The sequence below is a fragment of the Myotis myotis genome, unplaced genomic scaffold (assembly GCF_014108235.1).
Source record: "Myotis myotis isolate mMyoMyo1 unplaced genomic scaffold, mMyoMyo1.p scaffold_m19_p_2, whole genome shotgun sequence".
Classification (NCBI taxonomy): Eukaryota; Metazoa; Chordata; class Mammalia; order Chiroptera; family Vespertilionidae; genus Myotis; species Myotis myotis.
This window is the reverse complement of record NW_023416324.1, coordinates 213,372,801-213,396,147: the sequence shown is the minus strand read 5'-3', so window position 1 is coordinate 213,396,147 and position 23,347 is coordinate 213,372,801. Positions and strand designations below refer to the sequence as shown.

Here is a 23,347-nt window from a genome sequence, read left to right as displayed (position 1 = left end):
TCTTTATTGGGGGTCAATATGGTTATTGGCTATCAGGAGAGGGTGACTTCTTTTGTCTTCAGGGATCCACATCAGGTTGCTTCTGATCAGATTGCTAAGCACAGCTACTCCCTGAGCATTTGCTGCTGGCGGTGGTGGGCCCCGAACATGAATTTAATTTCCTTTGGACCATATGCTTCATGTAGATGATAACGTTTCTTAAAATTTATGGAGGTGCTCTTGCTCCCTAATCTACTCTATTTCTAGAATGGTGAGGAAGGGGAGGGGGCGGTCAGATCTCTCCTTCAGATGGATGCAGCACCCCTTCTGCAATGTCCACACTCCCAACTAGGGCTTTTCTTTTATATCAGCAGGATTCTGAGCAGATGAAGATATGAGTCAAAAGCATGGTGCGACACCATGCTGGATGTGACACCTAGGCCTGGCTGGTGATCAGGGCCAATCGGGGCCTTTTGGCTACGCGCTAGGGCCTCCCTTTGTTCCGCGCCACCCCCTGGTGGTCACTGCATGTCATAGCGGGCGATTGAAATCGTCTCCCGGTCAATCTCCAGAGGGGCTAATTTGCATATTAGGCTTTTATATATATGGATGGCATGAGTGACTACAAGTTGGGACAATTTTAATACCCTCTTAGGAGTTCCCTCAGAGAAATGTACCTGAGGGGCCCATTTTTCACTCCTGGCCAGCTCCGTGGCTAAGAAGTGGCCCCTTCCTGGCTTGAGCATCCTCACTGCACCCCAGCAAGACACCGGGCTCCCAGGCCAGAGGCTGCAGGGACTCTGCCCTGGGGTCACTGCTGACAGCCTGCCCTCTCCTGCGGCCTGGAGGCTGGGTCTGGCGGCTGCCACCTGCGGGATAGAAGCAGCACATGGGGTGTTCTGGTTGGAGACACCACGTGGATGAGATACAAAGTCCGGCTCTGTGCCACCTGCGCAGGCGTCCTCGTCTCTAACTGGGACGACGAAGGCTGCCCTGCAGGATGGGACAATCTGGGGTCGAGCTGGAGCCTTGGGATACACAAGCGCGAGGTGCTCGCACCCCTCTCGGCTGAGATCGACCCCGTTTCCTGCAGGGCCGTTCTCGCGCAGGGTTTTCAGTGGGTGGAGGGGCAGAGGTGATGACGATACAAATGAGCCCCCACTGCCGCCCGTCATCCCAGCCGGGCAAGGGCCCGTCCAGCGTCTGGAGGCCTCGGGGCGGACTGGATGCGACACGATGAAACCGGGCGGTTGTCCCGACGGGGAGGTGGCGAGCGGGCTGCGGGCTGCCGAGCCCTCGCTCGCGGGCGCCTCCCGCGCTCCATGCTGGCGCCACCGCACTTCACAGCCTCTTTGCAGGACACCGTCCTACGTGTCCTAGGGAAGAGGAGCCGCTGGTTGGGCTGCTCTCGCGAGAAGACCCTCGCGGGGCGGAGCCGGCGGCCTGGAGCCGCGTTGGGAGGAGCTCCAAGGCGGAGAGCGGAAGAGCCTGTTTTCGGCGGCGGCCACGTGACCAAGCGTCCGCGGCCCCCATTGGCCAGGCGCTCCGGGACCACGCCCCGAGGCGGCGCTGCGAGCGGAGACTGTCCTCACACGCCCTTGAGTGGGCCGCCTGCGGCATCGTGGCGCCGGGGACCCAGGCGCGGAGCGCACCAGGGGACCCAGGCGCGGAGCGCACCACGGCCCGTGGTCCTCGGCGCCGTGCGGGGAAGGGACGTCCCAAGGATGCCCAGCGAGCATGCGCTCTCGCCGCCCTGGGGGCACCTTTCCAGGAAGATGCGCGCAGAGCCCCTCCTCCCCCGCCCGCCGGGTCCGAGCCCAGCCCCAACTTGGTTTTTACTCTGGTTCCCCTGGGGACGGAGATCGGGCCTCAGAACCACCCGCCTCCCACTCGACCCCTCCCAAAGCCGGGCTCCCAAGGCGGACCTGCAGTGAAACTCGACGGGGACGCACAGTTGCAGACATTTCTTTCCTGGCAGGAGGTGGCAGGCTGCTGCTGGCCTCATTCCCGGGTCTGAGAAGTCAGAGCTGTAGCTCCCGAGTGAGTTCACAGGGCAGCCTGCTCAGGATCCCACCTCCCCGCCTGAATAGATCCCTCCTCCCTCTCCCCCCTCTTCCAGCTCTTTGCAGCTCCCAGCACAATGTGAGCACCGACCGAGATCTGCAGGAACAGATCCCAGAATTCTTCCCCAGTCCAGTCTTTCCTCTTAGCCCCAGTGAGCACAGGAACATGCTGGGGCCAAAGCTATTTACTTGGCCTTCCCTTCGGGGCTCCAGCGCTGCTCTATGGGGGCCCTTGAGAGGGTCTTTTAGCCAAAGCAGACTTGGTAGATGTGGAGGAGGGGAAAGTATTTCAGGCAAGTGGAACAGTGGCTGCAAAGGCACTCAGCACAGAAGAACAAGGCGTATTCCTGGGCTCTGAAACCCGTGTGTGCTTGGCTCTGACATTCCCAGCCACGCTTGGACTCGCTGGTGGTGTCCTGTGCATCTAGAGCTCAGAATTTCCCAGGCTGCCCCGCCTGGCCTATCCTTCCGAGTGGGTCTCTCTGGTTTTAAGGACCCTACCGCCCTGAGTCCCCACAATCCAATATTCTTGCAAAAACCCAGGCTTCAAAGACCAGGCGGTCTTATGAAGCTCCTTCTCATCTATTGGTTTGCCAAACTCGAGCAATTTCCAACCAGAGGGAGACAACCAGCAAATTAGTTTTAATAACAATTTCAGGAGAAGAGCAGGAAGAATCATCTCTATTTTGTCCTATTTATGGAAGAGTTGCAAAGGGTTTCTTTTTGTGAAAAACACAAAACCTTCCTAGGTCCTCTGCAATTTATGCCTCTCCTCTCTGAGCCACTCGGACACCTCTTTGCCTTCTAATGTGAGTCCCTTCCCTGGGTCCCCCCTTTCTCCTCCTTCCTCCAAAGCACCTTGCTCACACTTGTGCAGCACCAGCACTTACGACCCACTTCCTGGTGGCTTCTCGAATCGCTTCCATTGGCACCTTCTGCTTTTTTTATTTCTCCCTTCATTTGACCTGCTCTCTGTTCGTTGGAAGGGCTTCTTTGGAGCATGTCAGTATCCTGTTCTGAATGTTATTTGGTGGTTCCTTTGTATATTGTTGGGAAGCTATTTAGATTCCTTCCTTTGGAAAACAACACCATGCCTTCCTGTTCCAAAGTATATTGACAAAGCATGCCTGAGCCAGGGCCGCTGTCCTGGATGTCAAACAGTGTTGTAGATTCACTCACTGACACGGATACAGGTGGTGGGCCACTGGCTTGTTCTCAGCAGCTTCATGCATCATTGAGTTAAATCCAACTTTGGAACATACTGGTGAGATATCGAGAGTGTGGGATGGTTTTGTGAGGAGACAAGAAATTACAAATTGCAAAACAAAATGGCACAAAAACTAGTACCGGGTCCCACTTCAGGTCCCCTCCCAGAATCCTCCTCTCCGCTCTCTGTCTGCCTCTTTCCTGAGCAGATCCTGATCTGTCCACCCCGTCCTCCCCAGCTTGGGTTCTCAGCAAATCCAAGCTCCTAGTGCTCCTTGCTTCTGAAAAGGCTCGGCGATCACACATCACAGACGTGTCTTTCCCTCGGTCAGTCACACATGTAGGATGTGAATGTCATGTGTACCCTGGGCTGAGAGTCTGAGCAGTTGACGGTCCTGTGATCCCAACTCTCTGCTGAGCCACATGCGTTCTCTCTTCCCAGGAGTCCCGAGCCTTTCTGGAAATGGAGCTTGTGCCCACAATTCACCACCCCTTAGCCACAGTCCGAAAGCCCAGGAAGCTCTAAGACGAGAAAGCAGCAAACTCGTTTGGCAGCAAACCCTTGGCCTGAACCGAGGCTCTGTCTGGTCTCTGTTGGCCTGTGTGCTTGGTCGCAGGCGCTGCTGTGGACTTCATCGGGCCTGCTATGCAGCGTCAGGTCTGTGCACCTTCTTCTCTTTGGGAAATTGGAACATTCTGCGTCGCAAAGCTTCCCGGGAGTTTGGATAAGGGGGTTTGGACCGTTCAACTTCTGTGTCTGTAGATGCGCTGAGCACAGAAACTGACCAGCACTGTGCCTGATTCCACACAGGTCCCCGTGAAGATCCCCCGAATGAATGAGTGGGGTTTGTAAATTCACACGACCGCTCAGACTTCCATGTGCCTGAATAACTTGCTCATCAGTTAAGACTGAGTTCCTAAATGTCCTTTGATCAGTTTAGCCAGGCCCTGTGAATTCTGTTGTTATTGTTTTGTTCTCAGATATTTTTGCTGGAGAATTATCCCATCTAAGACCTTTCTCATCTGGAGGAATGTCTTTTTGTTCTCTCTGTGGAAATTGCTCTCAAATCTTTTCTGACTGAGACGCAAACATGCTGACAACCCCCCATGATCTGATGGGGATCCTCAGTGGGTGTGGAGGCGGCCCCCGCCCTGCTGACTGCGGTTCCGTGTCAGAACCCGGGTGGGCGGGTGTTTGACGGGATCTGTGGTGAGCTGAGGATGGCATCCCTGATCTGCAAGAACAAATCGCAGCTGTTTCACACATTTGCAGGTATTTTAAGATGCAGACTTCACATTTACCATATCTTGGATTCCTCCAGTACTTATTGAGAGGGGAGCTCCATCATGTTTATGCTGAATGTGGGGTGTGTTCTAGGATCTCCCAGACCCCACGCCTTCCCACTTCTCAAGCTCCGGTCCTCAAACTCCACACCCCTGGGACCCCTGATGCAGATGACTGACTGGGTGACCTTGGGCTTCACCTCCAGGACCCATTCCTCCCCCTGGTTCTTGGCCAGGGTCTTTCTTCTGCTGAGCCACCCCCTTTGCCTACTGCTCACTGTGGGGTGGGGTGAGCCCCTAAGTCTCCGCCCGGGCTTCTTTCCTGGTGACGGTGCAGTGATGGAGGATGGGCATGAGGGGACACGAGGAAAAGCTGGAATTTGCTCCGGGCACAGATCGGACACCAATGCTAGTTGCATGTTTCCTCCAACCACAGTTAGCCAGAAACACACACACAGAATTTCTCCAGCAGCTCCCTGAGCTTGGCCCTTGCAGAACGGCTGCTGGGAGAATCCCATGTGTGTGTTCACTCGGCATCTGGCGAGCTGCGGTCCCACCTAGTGGTCAGCGGGAGGTAGCCCGTCTCAGAGGAAGGGGCAGGCACTGCCTGTTCTCTCTGGGCAGAAGCCTGGGAATCTTAACCGTTCATCCTTTCTCCTGATTCGCAGGGGCCCGGCAGTGTCAAGGCCAAGGTGTGAGATACGTGGGGGTGGGGGGTAGGGGGGGTGAGGGGAAGAGAGGAGCAGAGGGAGAGGGCGGGCAGGGGATGTAAGACTGGCGTGTGCGGGGGTGGGGTGGGGGGGTGTGTGAGACACTGGGGTGCGGGGGAGTGTGGCAATGCTTGTGCAGGGCAGTGCTGGGCTGAGAGGAGAAGACACCTTTCAGTGGTTCTCAACCTTCTGGCCCTTTAAATACAGTTCCTCATGTTGTGACCCAACCATAAAATTATTTTCGCTGCTACTTCATAACTGTCATGTTGCTACTGTTATGAATCGTCATGTAAATATCTGATATGCAGGATGGTCTTAGGCGACCCCTGTGAAAGGGTCGTTCGACCGCCAAAGGGGTCGCGACCCACAGGTTGAGAACCGCTGCATCCCACGCACCTGGAACCGTCTTCTTAACGTGCGGAGTAAGTCTCTCAGGTACACGGAGAAGGTCCCTCAAACAGCTCTGTGAGTCCTCACGGTTGTCACACTGGCTTCCTGCTTCTTTAAGGGCAAAACCACACAGACGCAGGCCGAGCTGCCCTACCCAACACCAATCCACCCTCCCTGCTTTCAGGTTCTCAGGGGCGGGCCGCGGTGCTGTCAGGTGCCAGGGTTTGGGGGTGGGGCAGCCTGGACTGGGTGGGGCGTGCACAGCTGGGCCCAGCGCTCTGAGAACTCCCCAGAAGCAGAGGGTTGCTTATTTCCTAAGCTTCCCAGTCCCTTTCAGCCTAATATGCATAAACTTCCAATTTAGAGGCTGGATTAGCTAACATGAGCGCGACTTTAGGGAGGAAATGGTGGCTTTGAAAATGCCCAAAATATTCGCCTCGGGTGATGGTGAGCAGGAAGTTGCTAATGAAATAATTGGAAGTGGCCGCTCCAAGTTTCCCCGGTCAATACCGCTGACATCCTTAATTTGGGGTGACAGCTGGACTCCACAGGCATCTTGACAGGCAGACCTACCGGAAACAATTATTTTACAGTTAGATGATTACCATGCAGGCATTCAAAGCTTCTAGAAATTTCTGTTAGCTAATAGGCTCTGGGTGCATGGAAATCGTGGTTCCCGACATCTGAGGGGTCTGGACATGTTTGGGGAGCACAGCCAGGTTGCTCTGTGCAGATATTTGTTCAGAATGTGGACTAGAATCTTGGCTCCTCTGCTTGTTAGCTGGGAGGCGTGGGACAGCTTACTAAAGCTTCATGAGCCTCAGTGTCCTGGACTCTAAAATGGGCATAATTAACCCTAGCTCAGCAGGTGCTGTGGACATGTTAATATGATGAGGCCCAGTGTTTTTGTTGCTGTTTTTGGTGGGAGCAGGGGTGCGTTATCTCCTGCTGGGCAGAAGCCTGGGAACTCTTACCAGTTCATTCTTGAACTATGAGGAGGAAGTCGAGGAGGGCCTCAGCGGAGGTTGCTCACCTGGAGAAGACTGCCTTCTTTGAACACACACACACACACACACACACACACAGAAGAAGCCAAAGCCATGTTAATTTTTTTATTGTTCCAGTCATAAAAAGGAGGAACACCTCAATATGTAAACAGTTTCCCTAACACAGCAAGTTCTTAGAGATACAGGTTTTATTCTAAAAAAAATTTGGCATTGTAATGATTTCTCAATACATAGTTTGTGCTTTTTGCATTTGGCATGCTTTCATCTCCATGTCCGTGCACAGACGTACTAAGAGTTGAGCAAAGGGAGTTACAAAAGGACCGAAAGGTGGGTCAGGAGCCAAACCTTACCGGAGCCCTGCCTGGCTTTCCTTTTCTAGAAGGGCGGTGGGAAGGGTGGCGGGAAGGGCGGCCGGAAGGGCGGCCGGAAGGGCGGCTGGAAGGGGGGCTGACTTCAGAGCCAACCTGAGTCACGGGGCGAGAGGGAGGCCAGAGCCTGGGCAGGTGTGCGCGCTCTTCCTCCTTCCTTTCGGCTCGTCTCTAAAGGAGCACTGCCCCTCGGCTGAAGCCTTGTTTTGCCATCGTGTTGGTTAATATCTGTAAGTCTCCCCTGTGTAACCCTTGTCTTATGGTTTTGCTGGGCGTGGTGTCTACTACTCAAGGCTGTAGAAATTCCACCGTTTTTCTCAGATTCGCTGAATCATTTCAACCCACTTGACAGTTTGGTCAAGGAGATTTGGCTTTCTTTCCACTGAAAGATTATTATTATTATTACTAGAGGCCTGTGCACAAAATTTGTGCACAGATAGGGTCCCTAGGCCTCGCCGGCGATCAGGGCTGATCTGTGGGGTGACTGGCAAGGCGATCGGGGGGTGGGAGGGTGGGGGTGGGGCAGCTGGCACCCGCCTTGGCTGGCCTGGGGCCTGTGGGCTGGGGGCAGCTCCTGCATTGAGCGTCTGCCCCCTGGTGGCCAGTGTGTATCATAGCGACCATTCGTTCTGCCAGTCATTCTACTGTTCGGTCGATTTGCATATTAGGCTTTTATTATATAGGTTTGTTTTTCCTGAAGACCCATGAGCCTTTAAGCACTTGGGCGGGCTTGTGAATGCATCTGCTGTGACTCTGCTGCCCAGCTGGTTCCTTAGCCCGGAGCCTGAGTCCCCTACAATCTCACACCAGTTTTCAAAATGCATATTTTATTGAATTCTCCAATTAGCCACCCACTCCACCCCACTCCACCCAGGCTGGCCTCAGCACCACCCAGACTCACTTCGTGCGTGTCTATCTTTGGACCCTCTCCCCGGCTGGCCCCTCAGACGGAAAGGAAGGCCCTCTGTCTTGGATCTCCATCCCCCAATGCCACCCAGCCGTGAGGAACCTCAGGACAAACACCCTTCCTTCCCCAGGAAACCATCCGTGATGGCTTATGTGGAGGCTGACCTGCCGTCGCTAAATTTCAGAACAGTTGTCCTGGCCTCTTAACTCGGTTGCCTTATTTCCGAGACGAGTAAGTTAACTTCCCCGGTAGCCCTCAGGGTCTGCCTCGGTAGAGTGGAGTCGGTGTTTGCTCACAGGGCTTCGGTGTGGCTGAGGCCCTCGGCACAGAGCTGCCATGTGGGAGAGCTGGCAGCCAGGAGGCTGGCGAGGCAGATGCCACTGCTCCTAGGAGTCCTCCCAACAACTTGCCTAGGACAGTGGTCGGCAAACTGCGGCTCGGCAAACCGCGCCTCGCGAGCCACATGCAGCTCTTTGGCCCCTTGAGTGTGGCTCTTCCACAAAATACCGGCTTCTGCGCATGGGCCACGAAGTTTCAGTCACACTGTACGTGCGCACCCGCACGTGGTATTTTGTGGAAGAGCCACACTCAAGGGGCCAAAGAGCTGCATGTGGCTCGCGAGCCGCGGTTTGCCAACCACGGGTCTAGGGTGTCGCTGCCTGTGGGTGTGTGGGGACCAGCCCGCAGTCCAGCCAGTGCAGATGGTGAGCAGCAAGCCAGGGCACCAGCCAGCTCTCAGAGTGCCGGGTGGCGCCCTGTGCTTGTCTGGTTTTCCCGGGCTGCTTGGGTCCCTGAGAACAGAAACACGAGTGCGCACCCGCTCCCAGCTTTGGCGAGCTTCATGCTCCTTGAAAACAAAACATTTTACTTCTCTAGGCTGCGAGCATTTTATCAAAAACTCCAGTTCCCCCCAAAATGTCTGGGCACAGCGCGGAAGAGCTGGTGTGTGCCTTGTTTCTTTTTAGGAGATGTGCGTCCTCTGGGAACGGGGATGGGGACGGGGACACCAGCGCGCACCCCAGAGGCACCCGCCTGCTGAGCCAGGCCTGGGGGAGGCCGGGCTGTGCTTGGTTTAAAAGGTTCCTGACAGTTCCGTGTGTTGGTAAGAAAGGAACTTCCAGGTCAATGGAAATATGAATGTCTACGCACATGCAGCCCTCGAACTAGATTCAGATTCATCTTCGGTTTCACGGAGCCAGCATTGAAAAAGGCCGGGAAAGTGTAGGCGCTCCTGTGGACTTTTAACCTAGTGAGTAACTTTTCAGAATAATTTTCTTTCTGTCTCAGGAAATGGCTCACAGGACAACCTCATATTTTATGGTCCGTAGTAAATATTTCAGCCTTAGCGTTGTGCTAGTTTATTAGGAAAAATACGATGAATTGTCTTTCAATTATTAGTGGGAAAGAGGGATATGGCTGAAAAAAATCAGTTGAATTAAAATATTACGAAGGTTTACGGTTTTTGCCTCCCTAGCTCTGTTCTGCTTGGTTGAGTATTACTTTTTGTTGCTTGGGTCCTGGGTGTTTGCTTCAGGGAAGGTAGCGCTGGATTCAGGTGAAAAGGAGTTGCCAACAACCTGCTGATCGGGCTGTTCACAGCGGCCGGCGAGAGGTCGCCACAGCCTTGACCGGGTGGCTCAGTGGGTTAGACCCTCCTACAGATACACCGAGGTTGGGCCTTTGATCCCTGGTCAGGGCACGTATAAGAATCAAACAATGAAATCAGGTTTAAAAAAATAATTTGTAAGTAAACATTTTAAATCGCTTTGGTTTGTAGTTAGGCTTATTGTTGGAATATTGTGTAACTATATTTGGGGGCCCATTTTAATCTTTTAGGCAGAGTTGAATGATTAATACGGGCAGCTCTATGGACATACGTTAGATCAGATTATGTGAATTTAGTTTTGGGATCTTTTTAAAAAGATGAATATGATTTGGGTGTGGAAATAAAGAATAGGTTTTTTTAGGAGCAGTCTGGCCACCTAAGGACATGCCCTCCTAGGAAGAAAGGGCAGGAACATCCCGCACGTGGCATGCTGAGTAAGTACCTGCTTGCCTGGGCACTGCCCACATCACCTTGGCTTCCCCAGGTCTGCAGGTGGAGCGGGCCTCTGCCAGTCCTCAGACCCCATGGAGGGGTCCAGGCTGACAGGCTCCAGGTTGCCACGGCAGCAGCCTTGCAGGTCCTGCGTAGCCAGGCACCACATGGGTGCTAGGATTTCTCCCTGGAGCACAGTCCGTGCAGACAGGGGGAGGCGGGGGGAGGGGAGTGGGGGAGACCACTTTGCCAACACAGGCAGGGATTTGTCATCATTTGGAACCCTGGAAGGTGTGAGCGCTTACCATTGTCCCTGGTGGCTCTCGTCTTAGATACGGACCCCTGGGATGAAGAAAGATACTCGGGGCCATCTTTGGCAAGCCCCTGCCTACTCAGATGTTTCAAGGGACAAGAAGATTCCTCTTCAGAAGTCCAGCTAGCCTTTGGCACAAGACCTCCCTTACCCTCTGCTGAGCTATGGGCTGGCATCATAATGCCCAACCATCACCTGTGGGCTCTCCGGGTATCTCTGGGGCAGGTACAAACTCTTTTACATTTTTGATCTCAGGTGGTCAGACTGTGAGCATAGTACATGCCCAATTAAAACTGGGGGTGGACAAGAAACGGCAAGAGATAGGAGTAGCCCCAGGAACAGGTTCTTGGCTGCTGCTCAAGGATGGCATGGGCACTCAGAAGAAGGAAAGGCAACTCCTGGTGGTGAGCAGAGGGAGGGGGTTCAGAAAGAGGCGCTGGGCATGCTTGGAGGACAACCTGCAGTGGGCTGGAGTGGTGGGCTCCTGGAGACACAACCAGCTGCATCTCTAAGTGTGGCCACCCAGGGTTCCTTGCAAATCAGGAAAGACTTGGCCTTGCTGTCCCCGTTGGGTGACTGCCAGAGGAAAGGGAGGGGTGCACCATTGCTTGCCCAGGGCGGCACTTGTTTTGGTGGTGGGGTGGGTTTGAACAGACCCAGCCCCCGTTCTTAAAAGGAGGGAGCAGGATCAGACCGTCTGGGGAGACGGCTGGGGTTGTCGGATGAGCCAACTGAATTTGTGCGCAGGGCGTCATGATGCGCCAAAGTGACAATTCCTAGAGTTTCAAGAATGCGACTTGCGAAGGGGAATAAAAGGCTACAGCAATCACCATGGGAAAATGAGACCTTTTTTGGACTTCCTTATACTTCATTTATGCATCAGTGTTGTTGGGCTTTAACTTAGTGTGCACAGGGGACTCAAAGGGTCTACACTAGTTCCTGTAGGGCGAGGTGTCTCCCTGACCCAGGTGGGTGTTCTGTGGGGTCAAGAGTGCTGGCCAAGGTCAGCTTCAAAGACACAGGGTTCCCGGAAGACATTTCTGGGGGGGGGGGGGGGGAGGGCAGGGGGATGTCATTGTTTAGATGGGCAGGGACCAGGCTTGGAAGAAGAGGCTCACCCAGAGAGGTGGGCATGGCCAAGCTTCTGGACTACCCAAGGCTGAGCCAAGGGAGGGCATTGTTCCTTCCCCGTCTCACGGGCAGCTGTGCCAGAGCTGATGCCAGAACGGCACCTGCTGGGCAGACCTGAGAACAGCGCTCCCCCTCCCCCTCTGACAATGCTGGCCCAGGACCGGAGGCCCTGCTCACGCACAGCGGGTGGCTGTGTGTGTGGCGGTGAGACACCCCACATTGACATTCTCCGTGGAGCCGTCAGCCAGGTCTGGGGTGTCAGTGGTGACCGAGGTCTGATCTTAGGCTCCTGGGCTATCTTGCTTCTTTGGACGGATGTTTTATGATTTCTTAGAAATGATGATGAGTTCCACATCTCTTTCCCCAGTGTCCGCTACTTACAGCCCTTCCTATGCTTATAGAGAGGGCTGGGTGACAGCACAGTCTTCACGCCCAGTGTGAGCACAGGGCTTCATTCTGAAAATGCTCCGTTTCATCTGTCAGTAGAAACATGTCATTCTCTGAAATCAAGACCTGTGGCCTATGTGGTCACACTTCTCTGGCCAGCCACAGGGCACATTAGGGTTCGGGCCTGTGGGGAGGGGTGGGGAGCGTCTAAAAATAAGTCTGCAAGTCCCATGTTCACTGGTGATCGGTCTCCATCACTTAGTCACGTTGGGACCTCAGTGAACCCATCTGGTGTCTTGAAGTATTTTGTCCCCCTCACCCAGGACTCTGAACTAGGTGGATGCCGGAAGCTTCCTTTTACCAAGGCAGTGAGGCCAAGTAAAAGTTTAACTCCTTTTGCATTTATTTGGCTTTTATGGTGGCGAACTTGGAGAGTTTCCCCTCCCACTGAGTTACCGTGGGCTCCATGCCGCTGCAGGGCTGCGAACCTTTCGCATGATCCGTGTTGCAGACGGCCTTCCCTAGTTTCTGACCCAGGAGCGAGTCCACCTCAACTTCCATCATGTATCTCTTGGCAATACAACCTCTCAGTGATTTGTTACAAATATTTCCTCTCTCACGTCATTTCTAGGGGAGCGGTTATGAGGAAACTCGATGTCGTTTTCAGTAGAACTGAAGAGGGAACCACTGGGCTTGGCCGACCCTTTGGCTTTGGAAATGCTTCTTAGAAGCCCGGAGGCTCAGCTCAGTGACACTGAAGGGCGCATTTCCTCTTGACTCATCGTGAAGCCCCACTGTCCGGGCCCCTTCCATCCACCACTTCCGTCATCACCCATCTCTGCTGCCCCAGCCTCAGAAAGCAGCGGGCAGCCCAGTAACCACCCTTTCCTACTCTCGCTTCCCCTGCGGCTCTTTCCAAAGAACCTGTTGGTTTTCCAAGAGAAGCATGTATGTCCTTATTTGCATGTTAAGCTTTTCGCTGAGCTACTGGAGGGGGTCAGACTAGTGCATGTAACCCCAACAGTAGCTCAGGGTTCATCTATCATGTGGTCACTGCAGGCGGGAGTGGTGGGGTGGTGGGAGAGAGGGGGGACCCAGTGACAGCTCAGAGATGAGTGCAGTCCTCCTGCCAGAGAGCAGGGGAGAGAGGGCTGGGATGGGGGCGGGGGAAAAGGGCTGGGATGAGCGGGGCAGCTGGGGCTGCACGCTCCCCTGCAAGCCCAGCTCACCCCACTGAGGCCCAACTACATAGTAAAGTGTCTGTGGGTCCCAGCGAAGCTCTAGCCCAGCCCCTGCCTGGGAACCACCATTTCTGTGCTGTTCAGTGATGGGAAGTGCTCCCGCCTCACTCTCTGAGTTGGCCGCTGGGTCACGGCTGGCTGTCCCGCTGCTCACCACTCTGGGGGGCGGGTTCCGGAAGGAAGAAGTCTTTCTTTGAGACCTGACTTATGACTGGGCTACCACAGTCCTGTGAAGCAGTTGGCCGCTGACCAAAACGTGTATTTTTCCTCTTTGAACAGACCTATGGGTGGCGTACAGATTTATCCTGGGAGAGAGCGTATTGTTCTAAGTTGTCCTGGCATCTCTTAATACTGCAGTATAATGCTTACTAACTAATAGTAGTTACGGTTTTGAACAGCATTTAGTAGTATGTACTGGGGCCAGCAAACTTTCCCTGTAAAGGGCCAGATTCTCAATATTGTAGCCTCTGGCCACATGACCTCATCTCTGCTAGCGTGTGGGAGCAATAATAACGGATAGGGTGCTCGTGTTCCAATAAAACTTTATTTGTGACACTGAAATGAGAATTTCATATACTTTCCACATGTCACAAAATAGTCTTTTTTAGTTTACTTTCCCCCCAACAACTTAAAAATGTCAAGTCATTCCTAGCTTGTAAGGCTTCTAGAGCCAGGCGGCGGCCAGGGGCTGGGAGCAGATCTGCTTTGCGGACCCTTTTTGTAGTAAAAAGAGCCAGGGCTTACACCTCGGCACCTGGACTGGACCAGGGCCTGTGGTTCGCAGGCCTTGTGACCCGGGGCCAGGCCGGGATTTGCCTACCCCCTGGATTTGCCTACCCCCTGGATTTCCATTTATAACATGGAAATTCTAGCACTCAGCTCCCCGAGGGGTTAGAATGGAGTGGGGTAGTTTGAGTAAGTGCTCAGACACGGCGCGCAGTAGGGCATAATGTCGTCTTGTTACTGTACACACTGTGCTTCATCAATGTCTCTAGTGGCCTGAGCGAGCTCTACTTCCAGATGCCGCTCTGCGCCTGCAGCTCCCTGGACAGCAGGGGCAGAGAGAGTAGGAAGAGGCGTGCTTTACTCCATTTTAATTAAAGGGTAACCTGTCCGTAAGTATAGGTTGGCCCTAAAGTCTAGAAACAAGATAATATTATCAATGAATTGTCTGTGTTGCCTGTTTTCTGACTTCACAGCCATCCACCGAAAGGAGCTCCTGGGAGAGAGTGTCTACCGTGTCTGCAGGACATTTCATTTCCAACCGCCCTGTTGTGACCCACAGAGTACCAGCCAGGCCGAGGAAAGGAAGACTGAAGACTTGTCAGACTGACGGCGAGCTGTCTTGGAAAAGACTACGGATAAAAAATCTTGAATTGCTCACTAACCAAATGATTTCACATTCTTGCAGCGAATTCAAGTATAGTTTCTAACAGCATTTTTATAGCCTTCTTCTCTATCCATCTTTACAAATAGTTTCTGAACCTCCCTAAGATACCTGCTTAAATCTAAATTAAAAAAAAGCAAAGGGGGGGGGGGGAAAGCAAGAAACCGAAATATAAGAAAGTGTAGGGAGGGAAGACATTTGGAGACTTCAACATTTTGGCTTTATGTGAAGTCATAAGTAATTTTGAAATTAGGATGTAATGGAAAACAGACCTTAGCACCCTCACCTGGTTAAACCCGGAAGAGGAAATTGTGCTTGAGAGACAGGTTGGCACTTTCAGGGACAGTAGCTGATTTCGGAGAGGAAACACGAGTGACTGAACTACGGGAACGGATCTGGGACTGGAGGAAAGAGCACAGGAGAGGGACGGATGGAGGAGGGGTGGGCACAGGGCACCTTCTCCTGGACCAGTGGCTGGGATGCCCGGTTTCCAAGGAACAGCAAAGCGATGACCCGGCATTACCCAGATGTGCTCATTGCCAGGGGACACCCGAGACACAAACAACTGCAGCTACACGAAGCGGACACAGGTGAAGAGGGCTCTGTCAGTGGGAACGCCGCTGGGGTGGGCGGGAGTGAGAGTCTGAGGGTCTCAGCGCCCTGGGGTGAATCCGCGCTTTTCTCCAGATGGGGGTCAACTGGAGCAAATGGCCACCTTCGGCTCAAAGTGCTTCTCCAGCGAATGGACCCCCCATGGTTTTATGGAAAAGAGACCCCAATACACCAACCAGACACCACAATACCAATCGAGAGTGATTCTTATTCCTTATGGGTGCTGTTGCGTTAAAATAGGCTTATTTATTTTCATCGCACTTGGTTTGCTAACAAAGTGGCTGAGGGAAGGGGGTCTGGATACGGAGTGTGGAGCCTGGAAATCGTGGGGCCATCTTTATGGAACTGTCTTAATGGAAAAACACCATTCAGTACTTGCTGCTTAGAAAATTCAGTCTTAATGAGCTGCTTTCCGTTCCAAATTTTAACAGTTGACACAAAATACACCGTTAAACTGTTATCAATAATTGTAGAAAAATAGACATGTTTGCGCGGGACATTCTAGTAAAGGGTCTCCTGGAACATCCTCATTGAGAGACTCAGAGGCTCACGTTACAAAAACGAGATTTGGTTCATGTTCTGTCTCCAACTACATGGACACCAAAGACAGTGGGGATAGGGAGGGCCTCACCCCGGGGGCCCTGTCACCGCTACAGAACCGACCGCCATGTGCGTGACCGAGGGCTGTCAGGCTCTTTGTTCAGTTGTGCTAACGGGCCCCGAGCTGCTGTTCCCACCAGACAACAGGGCGTGTGTGGTCCTGTAAGCCTTAGTAACTGTTTTAAAAAGGCCCAGTGAGTCTTCAAGAGCTAAATTAGCAGTCTTTTTGCAACCCCTGCTCGATTTCGCTTTGTGCTACCAGGCCACGCCCTGCAGCTCTGGGGGTGCTGCAGGGTGAGCGCCCACGAGTCAAGAGCGCCCTGTATAAGGCTACGTACGTACATACGTACGTGGAGGAAAGGCCACAATTCCTCCCACAGCCTGGCAGGAAGCGTGTGGGGCTCCCTCCTCCTCTTTGCCTGCAACCTCCTCCTCAGAGTGTGGAAAGAATAAACGATTCAACAGATATTCAACGCAGAGTGAGATGTTGGCAAACAGGAAGGGGCTATGGCCAACAGGTTTGTTCTCCAGGAAGTCAGTGCCAAGAAGCAGTTGTCCTGATGCAAAGCCTTGGAAATGGGAGAAGAGAGGCCCCGTGACAGACGGAGGAGCCGCTTTCCTTATCTCCCACACACGCTTGTTAGTAGACAAGGTCCCTCCACTATGGCGAAGGCTGGGTGATCTGGTGCGGGAGAGCAAGGTCAACAGGGAGGGACGGCTAGTTTGAGTTCTTGGACTTCCACGGTGCAGAGCCTCAAACTGAGCACAGCTGTGGGAGCTGACAATGAACTTGCATCCAGTCAGTGGATATTGATGATGGGCGGACTGCGTTAGGGGACAAACAGTTTAAAAGAGTAAAATTAATGTGAAAGATCTTCACAGTGCAAGATTTCCACCTGCCCTTGACGTTTTCATGTAAGATTCTCTTTTTTTTACTTGAAAAAAAAATTTTATATTGAAATTTAGCTTTTCAGTACAAAATACCACCCTCCCTTTTAGCTCTCCCTCCATTCTTTCCTTCCTTCTCTCCTCTTTTTCTTCCTCTCTATGTCTACATTTATCTTTGCAGATTGAAATGAATTAAGGCTGTAGTTTTTTGTTTTCTTTTGCTTGGGAGACACTTTGGATTTGATTTCTAACCTGTGGCATACTTTTGAGAGATTTCGTAGTCACCAAGATTGTTGGTGTAATCTTTGACTGTTGAACTCTGGTCATTTCATAATAATAAAAGAATAGAATAAATAACAATGCAAGAAGCTGATGGATAAGCCCCCGGGTCAGGAAAGAGTGCAGGATAAAGTCAGTGTGTGAGGTCAGTGACACTATGAGCCTTTAAGTTCATGACGCCAGACCCAACCATCTTCTGCTCACCTGCCATGTCTCCTTGTAAAAGTCTGTAGTTTCTCGTGACTACGGAATGGAACCGCTGGAGAATCAGTGGTTTTTCAGAAGAGTGTCCCAAACTACAAAGGGTGAACGCTCGTGTGAAAAGCATGAACATGCCATTGGTGACAAGCCCGAGAATGTCCTCAGGGAATTCTTCCCCAGGCTGGTCAGTGAGGCCCTGGTTGTCTTAAACGAGAGGCCTCAGTTTGTAAACATTTCACAGTATATCAGTGTATTGGTGGTGCGTTTTGCCATCTGTTGGACCTCCCAACTCCCCCCAGACCTATGGCTTATTAGATTCAACGAAAGGATCAGTGAGGGAACAGTGAGGGACCTGAATGGGCTGCCAATCTGGGACACAGAACAGAGGCCATGCACTAAAGGGCCAGCAGTCAATGGGACCAAAGCAATTCAGAAAAAGACATCGGAACGGAAATGCCTACTGTACAGTGAGAATCTTGTTTCTTTCATCTTATTTCTAAAGTTATATATCTAAACCTACACTAATGATATATCTATGTACATTATTTAGAAGTTGTGTTCTACAGTACTTTTGTACATGCTGGGTTTTGTTAATAACTGCCAAAGAAAATACTTACAGAAGGCATATATATGTACAGTGTTTTGTCTTTGCCTCACCTGGGTCCTACACCTGTGATGCCCTTGGGGGGCAAGCACCTGCCCTGGAGATGAAATGTGTGGGGATCTAGGAAAGTGAGGGCTACACTCCGTGTCTCACTGCAGGAATGAACAGGCACTGGGCCTAATGTGTATCCCAGGTCACGTGTTCCCCACACTCCTGTGACTGATCTGGTCTTGTACAGCACATGCAGGGACGTAGCTTAAATCTCTGGGAGTCGGGTGTGTGGAATTTAGGGAGGAGACAGGCTTGGGCCATCAACGAGGGCGCCTTACACCTTAACCAGATCCGTGTCTACCTCTGCAATCGGAGGAGCCGAGGGAGGGCAGGCAGAGATTTTACACCTTGAAGATTTGTTTTCCGGTAATGCCAACATTAAATACAAATAAAGAAAGAACAAAGTAAGAGAGGCAGAAAGCAGGAGGATGAGAGACAAGGAGAGGTTGGGGGGACAGGGGAAGGGGTGGCCTGGCCAGGGGACAGGTTGTGGGGACAGGAGAAGGGGCGGCTGGCCTGGGGAAAGGTTGGGGAGGAGAGGCCCGGCCGGGGGACTACACTTTGGACTCGTTCTCGAGGTTGGCCACATCACCGTTCCTTTCTGTTTGCTCCTCGAGGTTCTTTTCTTCCTCTTCGGTCTCCAGTTCCGCATGTTGGTTGAGTTTGCTGGACACAGACCAACTGAGGGGCAGCTCTGCCCTGCTGGCCAGCTCAGCCAGCTCTTTGGCACTGAGGGAGGGGGTGCTGGTCTCATAGGTCTCGTGGAAGCTGTTGTAGTCAACTTCGTAGAACCCGTCCTCCAGCGTCAGGACCGGGGTGAACCGGTAGCCCCACAGGATCTCGCTGGTGACGTAGGAGCTCCGAGCTTGGCACGTCATCCCTGCGGAGGGAAGAGCGGGGGCTTTAGTGTGAGTGTGTGCTCTCTGTCCCCAGGGGCCCTCGGGGAGCTGGGCGGGGCTGCTGCCTGCGGCTGCTCCCACTGTGACCTGCACAGGGTGTCACACGATGGAGGTGCTGCCCATGTTGTAGACACACGCTAGCATGCACAAGAGCGTGTGTGTGCTGGGGAGTCCAAGCCTCCCAGGGGCGCTCAGGGGAGCAACGTGAGAGTCTGGCTCTCATCAAGCTACACTTGCCCGCCAGGCCACACACAAACACACAGGCCCAGGGGCCCGTGCACAAGGGGCCCATGCACAAGGGGCCCATGCACACAGGTGTCCATGCACACAGCAGCCCATGCACACAGGTGCACACTCATGTGCTCTGGGAGAGCCCTGAGGTCATGACTCTGACCTCCCCCACCCCAACTGTGCCTAAGTCCTACTGGAACCCGAGCCAGGAGTAGCTTCTTTTTAAGTATGAAATGACAGACTGAGGGAATCACCACCCGTCTCCTGAGAGAAGATTAGCCCATAGGCTTGGTGTAAAATACAGGGAATGCAGTTGGTGTGCTTCCCCGCCATCTCTGCAAAACTACTCGGGACACGGAGGCGTCCATTCGGTCATTCCTTCAGGGCCGACTTCTCCATTAGCTGCGTAGGCCCCGCTCCCACGGCCCCACCGCGAAGCCGGGAAAGCCATGGAGGCAGCGAAGGGATCTGGAACAGGCACCGAGCAGCCTCGGGCCAGGCCCGCACGCCAGGGTCTCGGCAGGCAGAGCCCATGTTTAGATTCACAGTAGCACATCAGGTGGGAGACATTATGCCGAATGCCAGCGCCATGAAGCCTCCTCGAGAGAGAGCCTCCTTCCCCCTTGCAAAGGCCAGAGGAGTTGCTCAGCAGGTAGACAAAGGATCAACATTTCCAAGAATCTGACTCCAGCAAAATGAAAGGGGTGGGCCCCTCCCCCCTTAGCGTCCTGTGAAATTAATCTGTTGCCAGTATTCAGACCCCAGGACTGCACTGGAGATGCTCTGGGCTTATTTTTTATTTTTTTTAATGTTTTTAATTTTTAATTATTTATTTACTAGAGGCCTGATGCATGAAATTCGTGCAAGAATAGGCCTTCCTTCCCCCAGCTGCCGGCACTGGCTTCCCTCTGGCACTTGGAACCCAGGCTTCCCTTGCAGCCCTGGCTTCGTCCAGAAGGTCATCTGTAAGGTTGTCCAGTCTAATTAGCATATTACACTTTTATTACTATAGATTTTTTTTAGAGAGAGTAGAAGAGAGAGGGAAAGATGGAGAGAAACATCAATGTGAGAGAAACACATCGATTGGCTGCCTCCCGCACCAGCCCTGACCAGGGCCCAGGCTGATGAGGAGCCCTTGACCCGGGATCCTTTGGTCCACAGGCCGATGCTCTGTCCACTGAACCACACCGGCCAGGGCGAGAGTTTTCACTGCAAATGCCAGGCTGCAGGACGCAACCCTCCTTCACTCTTGGTCCTCACCCTCAGGAAGAGCAGCCCTGGGTTAGTGCGGTAAGAAAGGGCCGCACACTGTGCTTCGGAGTGTCCGTGTGGGAGAACCCCGGTGGCCGGTGACAGGGAGGGGCGGTGCTGCCATCTCTGCGGTCCTGGAAGAACGCTCCCCTCCAGCAGGTCAGTGCAGCCCGTGCTCCTCACTCACCCCGAGAGCCTCCTTGGCCCAGGTGCACGATGCCGCCAGGGAGCTCTGCTGCTCCTTCTGTGGCCCACACGTTGGCGGGCCAGTGGGACTCACCACTAGATTCGCAAGAACAAGTTGAAATGTCTAAAAAGGCATCTACATGCGTGCTCCTAATTCTACTCTCGCCAAGTCGTTGATGAATTCACAAATCAGGTATTGAATTAAGTCACAAACACCGTTGATCAGTGTGCCTTTATGCCAGGTGCCAAATGCTTTCCGTGCCTGGGCCATCACATCCTTACCACAGCCCTCTCTGGTGGTGCTGATGCATCTATTTTGCACAGGAGCAAACTAAGGCCCAGAGAGGTTAGTTAACCATCCTGGGTCACACAGGGTTATGGACTGAACTGTGTGCCTTCAACATTCGTATGTTTAAGCCCCAACCCCCTGACGTGGCTGTACGTGGAAACAGGAACTTGGGGGAGGTACATAAGGTTAAATGAGGTCAGAAGGTGGAGCCCTAATCCAATAGGACTGGTGTCCTTGTAAGAGGAGCGACACTGAGAGCTCTGTCCTGTGTGCACAGGTGAGGCTAGGTGAGGACGCAGCGAAAAGGCGGCTGTCTGCAAGCCAAGCAGAGAGGCTCCCCCAGACACCAACCCTGCCGGCACCTTGATCTTGGAGCCTCTGGCTTCAAGAACGGTGAGAAAATACATCTCTGTTGGTGAAGCCACCCAGGCTGTGGGCTGTGATGCCAACGCAGCCGACTAACCCCAGTGAGAGTGGACCCAAGGCTCTAGTTTAGTGAGTCGGGCTCCACAGCCGGGGCCCTCCATCAGCACACTATTAGCTTTGTTTTTGAAGACAGGGACCATGTATTAATGAGGATCTTTATAGCTCCAGGAAGTGCCCCCACTTACATTCTACAAGATAAAATGGGGTGCGGACGAAGCAGCAGGGCCCAAGCAGCTGCCCCTGGGGTCGGACCTTGGCTGCCCATCACACCTGCTCACCATTGCCGATCCCCGGTCCCCCCTCTTTCCCACCTGCCCTTGTGTTCTTCTACCAGCTCTCCTTCTAAGCCTGTGCATTTTTTTTTTCTTGTCTTCTGCACAAGTGTGTTTATTCTTGACCAAATCTGGGGCACTGCTCTCTAGGAAGTTGCTTGGAGACACCAAGCCACCTCCATCCCATTTTAGCAAAATCAGGGAGAGTCTCCAGTCCAACTGCAAACCCCAGGGTTCTTCCCAGCTCTCCCGTGCGGTGCTTGTGTCGCGCTTCCCCAGCGGTGAGCTCCCGGCTCCCCACACTCCGTAGATGCCTCACCGGCTCTGCCCCACAGGCACACCCAGCAGTGTGGGGATGGCCACGTCCAGCACCCTACTGGGGACTTGCTACGCCGGACGTGGGTCTCACAGGAAGGAGCAGATGCTGGTTAGGTTGACACAGGGAAACCCATGCGACTCTCCCAGCCCGACCAACCAGGACTGTCAGATGCACCTGAAGGCCAATCAGGAAGCTTCCCGCTTCCGAAAACTCTATTCTGTCAGAACGCCCATCCGTCAAAGACTGCCTTAAGATTTCTTCCTTTTGGTCCATAAAACCCACTTTCCTTTGAAAGTCCTCCGAGGCTCTCCCGGAAGGAGAGCAGCAGCAGCCGCCCCTCTCGTCTGATCTGGAGGAACCGCCTTTGCTGATGACGCGGCTGCTCTCTGTCCTTTTGACGTGATCAACCGCAGGCCCATGAGGTCAAATTCAAAACGCCTGGGCAGCTCTTCCTAATCGTAGCACATCCCCCGGAGGTGGGATCCCCAGAGCCCCGTTGCCGAGTACCTTCCTTCGTGGTTCTTTCGAGGTGGCCACGGTATCCACTTCAGACCCAGCCAGGTTCAGGTCCCTATCTGTATTTCACTGGAGGGTTTAAATGGTTCAGCAATGAAGTCAGCATAACCAGATGCATTGAGAAAAGCCTCACTCCCCCCCTGCCCTCCTCTGTGGCCGTCACCACGCTGCTCCTTCCTTTAGGATCCCGGACACACTGCTGTGGGGACCGGGGCTTAGAGTCTACACTGCAGACCCCGCTAGCTCATGTCCCAGTGGCCACGCGTGACCGAGACCCGCGCGCGTGTCAGGGATGAAGTGGAAAATACAAGTGAGGCCAGAGCAGCGTGCATGGCAGGAGCGCAGGGCGAGTGGAGGAGGAGGCAGCGGCGGGTCCCTGGAGACAAGCGGGACTGCAGTTAGTTCGGAGGGGAAACCGAGAAAACCCAGAAAACCGAGAAAACCCAGAAAACCGAGAAAACCCAGAAAACCCAGAAAACCCGAAAAACCGAGAAAACCCAGAAAACCCAGAAAACCCAGAAAACCCAGAAAACAGAGAAAACCCAGAAAACCCAGTAAACCCAGAAAACCGAGGTCTCCTGCGAATGCCTTCGCGCGCAGCCCCTGACATGGGCGCCGACCGACCGACCGACCGTCTGTGGAAAGCTCTCCATCTGCCAGAATGTGCGGCGAGGAGGAGGGCGCGAGGCGGCCTGGAGGCCCGGGAGGGGCGGCGGGGAGAGACTTCTTGCTTTGCCCGCAGAATGGATGGAAAGGGAAAAACGCACCCGAATACTGTGCTCATTCACGGGGCGCCCCGGGACGTGAACACGAGATGCTGAGCCCGAAACATTCTCGCTGGCGCAGGACCCCCTTCCTCGGGGTGGCAGGGACCTCGGGGGCCGCCCCCTCCTGGTGCAGGTGGGGGAACAGAGGCAGCGTCACCAGCCCAGACCGCCCACCCGGCCCCTCCGGCCCCAGGCCTCTCTCCGCGCCGCCCCCCAAGCATGTTCCCGCCCGGGAATGCTGCTCCCGCTCCAGACACACACTCCTCCCTCGCTCCGCACAGGAGGAGCCGGAACGCGCCCAAGTGCCTCTCCCACCAGCCGTCCCCTCGGGGCAGGGCCAGGGCCTGTGTGCCTGTGTGTCTGTGTGTCCGTGTGTGTGTCTGTGTGCCTGTGTGTCTGTGTGTCCGTGTGTGCCTGTGTGTCTGTGTGTCTGTGTGTGTCTGTGTGCCTGTGTGCCTGTGTGTCTGTGTGTCCGTGTGTGTGTCTGTGTGTCTGTGTGTCCGTGTGTGTGTCTGTGTGTCCGTGTGTGTGTCTGTGTGTCCGTG

The 23,347-nt window shown here is 53.7% G+C and overlaps 1 protein-coding gene and 1 long non-coding RNA gene across 2 annotated transcripts in view; one reads left to right on the top strand and one right to left on the bottom strand.

Annotated features, from left to right (window-relative positions):
* Window positions 1–3,246: 3,246 nt before the first annotated feature.
* Window positions 3,247–16,871, top strand: LOC118675035. Its single transcript, XR_004973794.1, has 2 exons — window positions 3,247–3,906; window positions 14,224–16,871. It is a non-coding gene; the product is annotated as an uncharacterized LOC118675035 (long non-coding RNA).
* Window positions 16,872–17,133: 262 nt separating this feature from the next.
* KCNJ6 (potassium inwardly rectifying channel subfamily J member 6) overlaps window positions 17,134–23,347 on the bottom strand; it is a 162,091-nt gene continuing 155,877 nt past the window's right edge. The window contains exon 4 of the mRNA XM_036347161.1: window positions 17,134–18,526. Coding sequence (XP_036203054.1) covers window positions 18,201–18,526 — 326 coding nt within the window. The 3' untranslated portion in view covers window positions 17,134–18,200. The remainder of the gene's footprint in view (window positions 18,527–23,347) is intronic.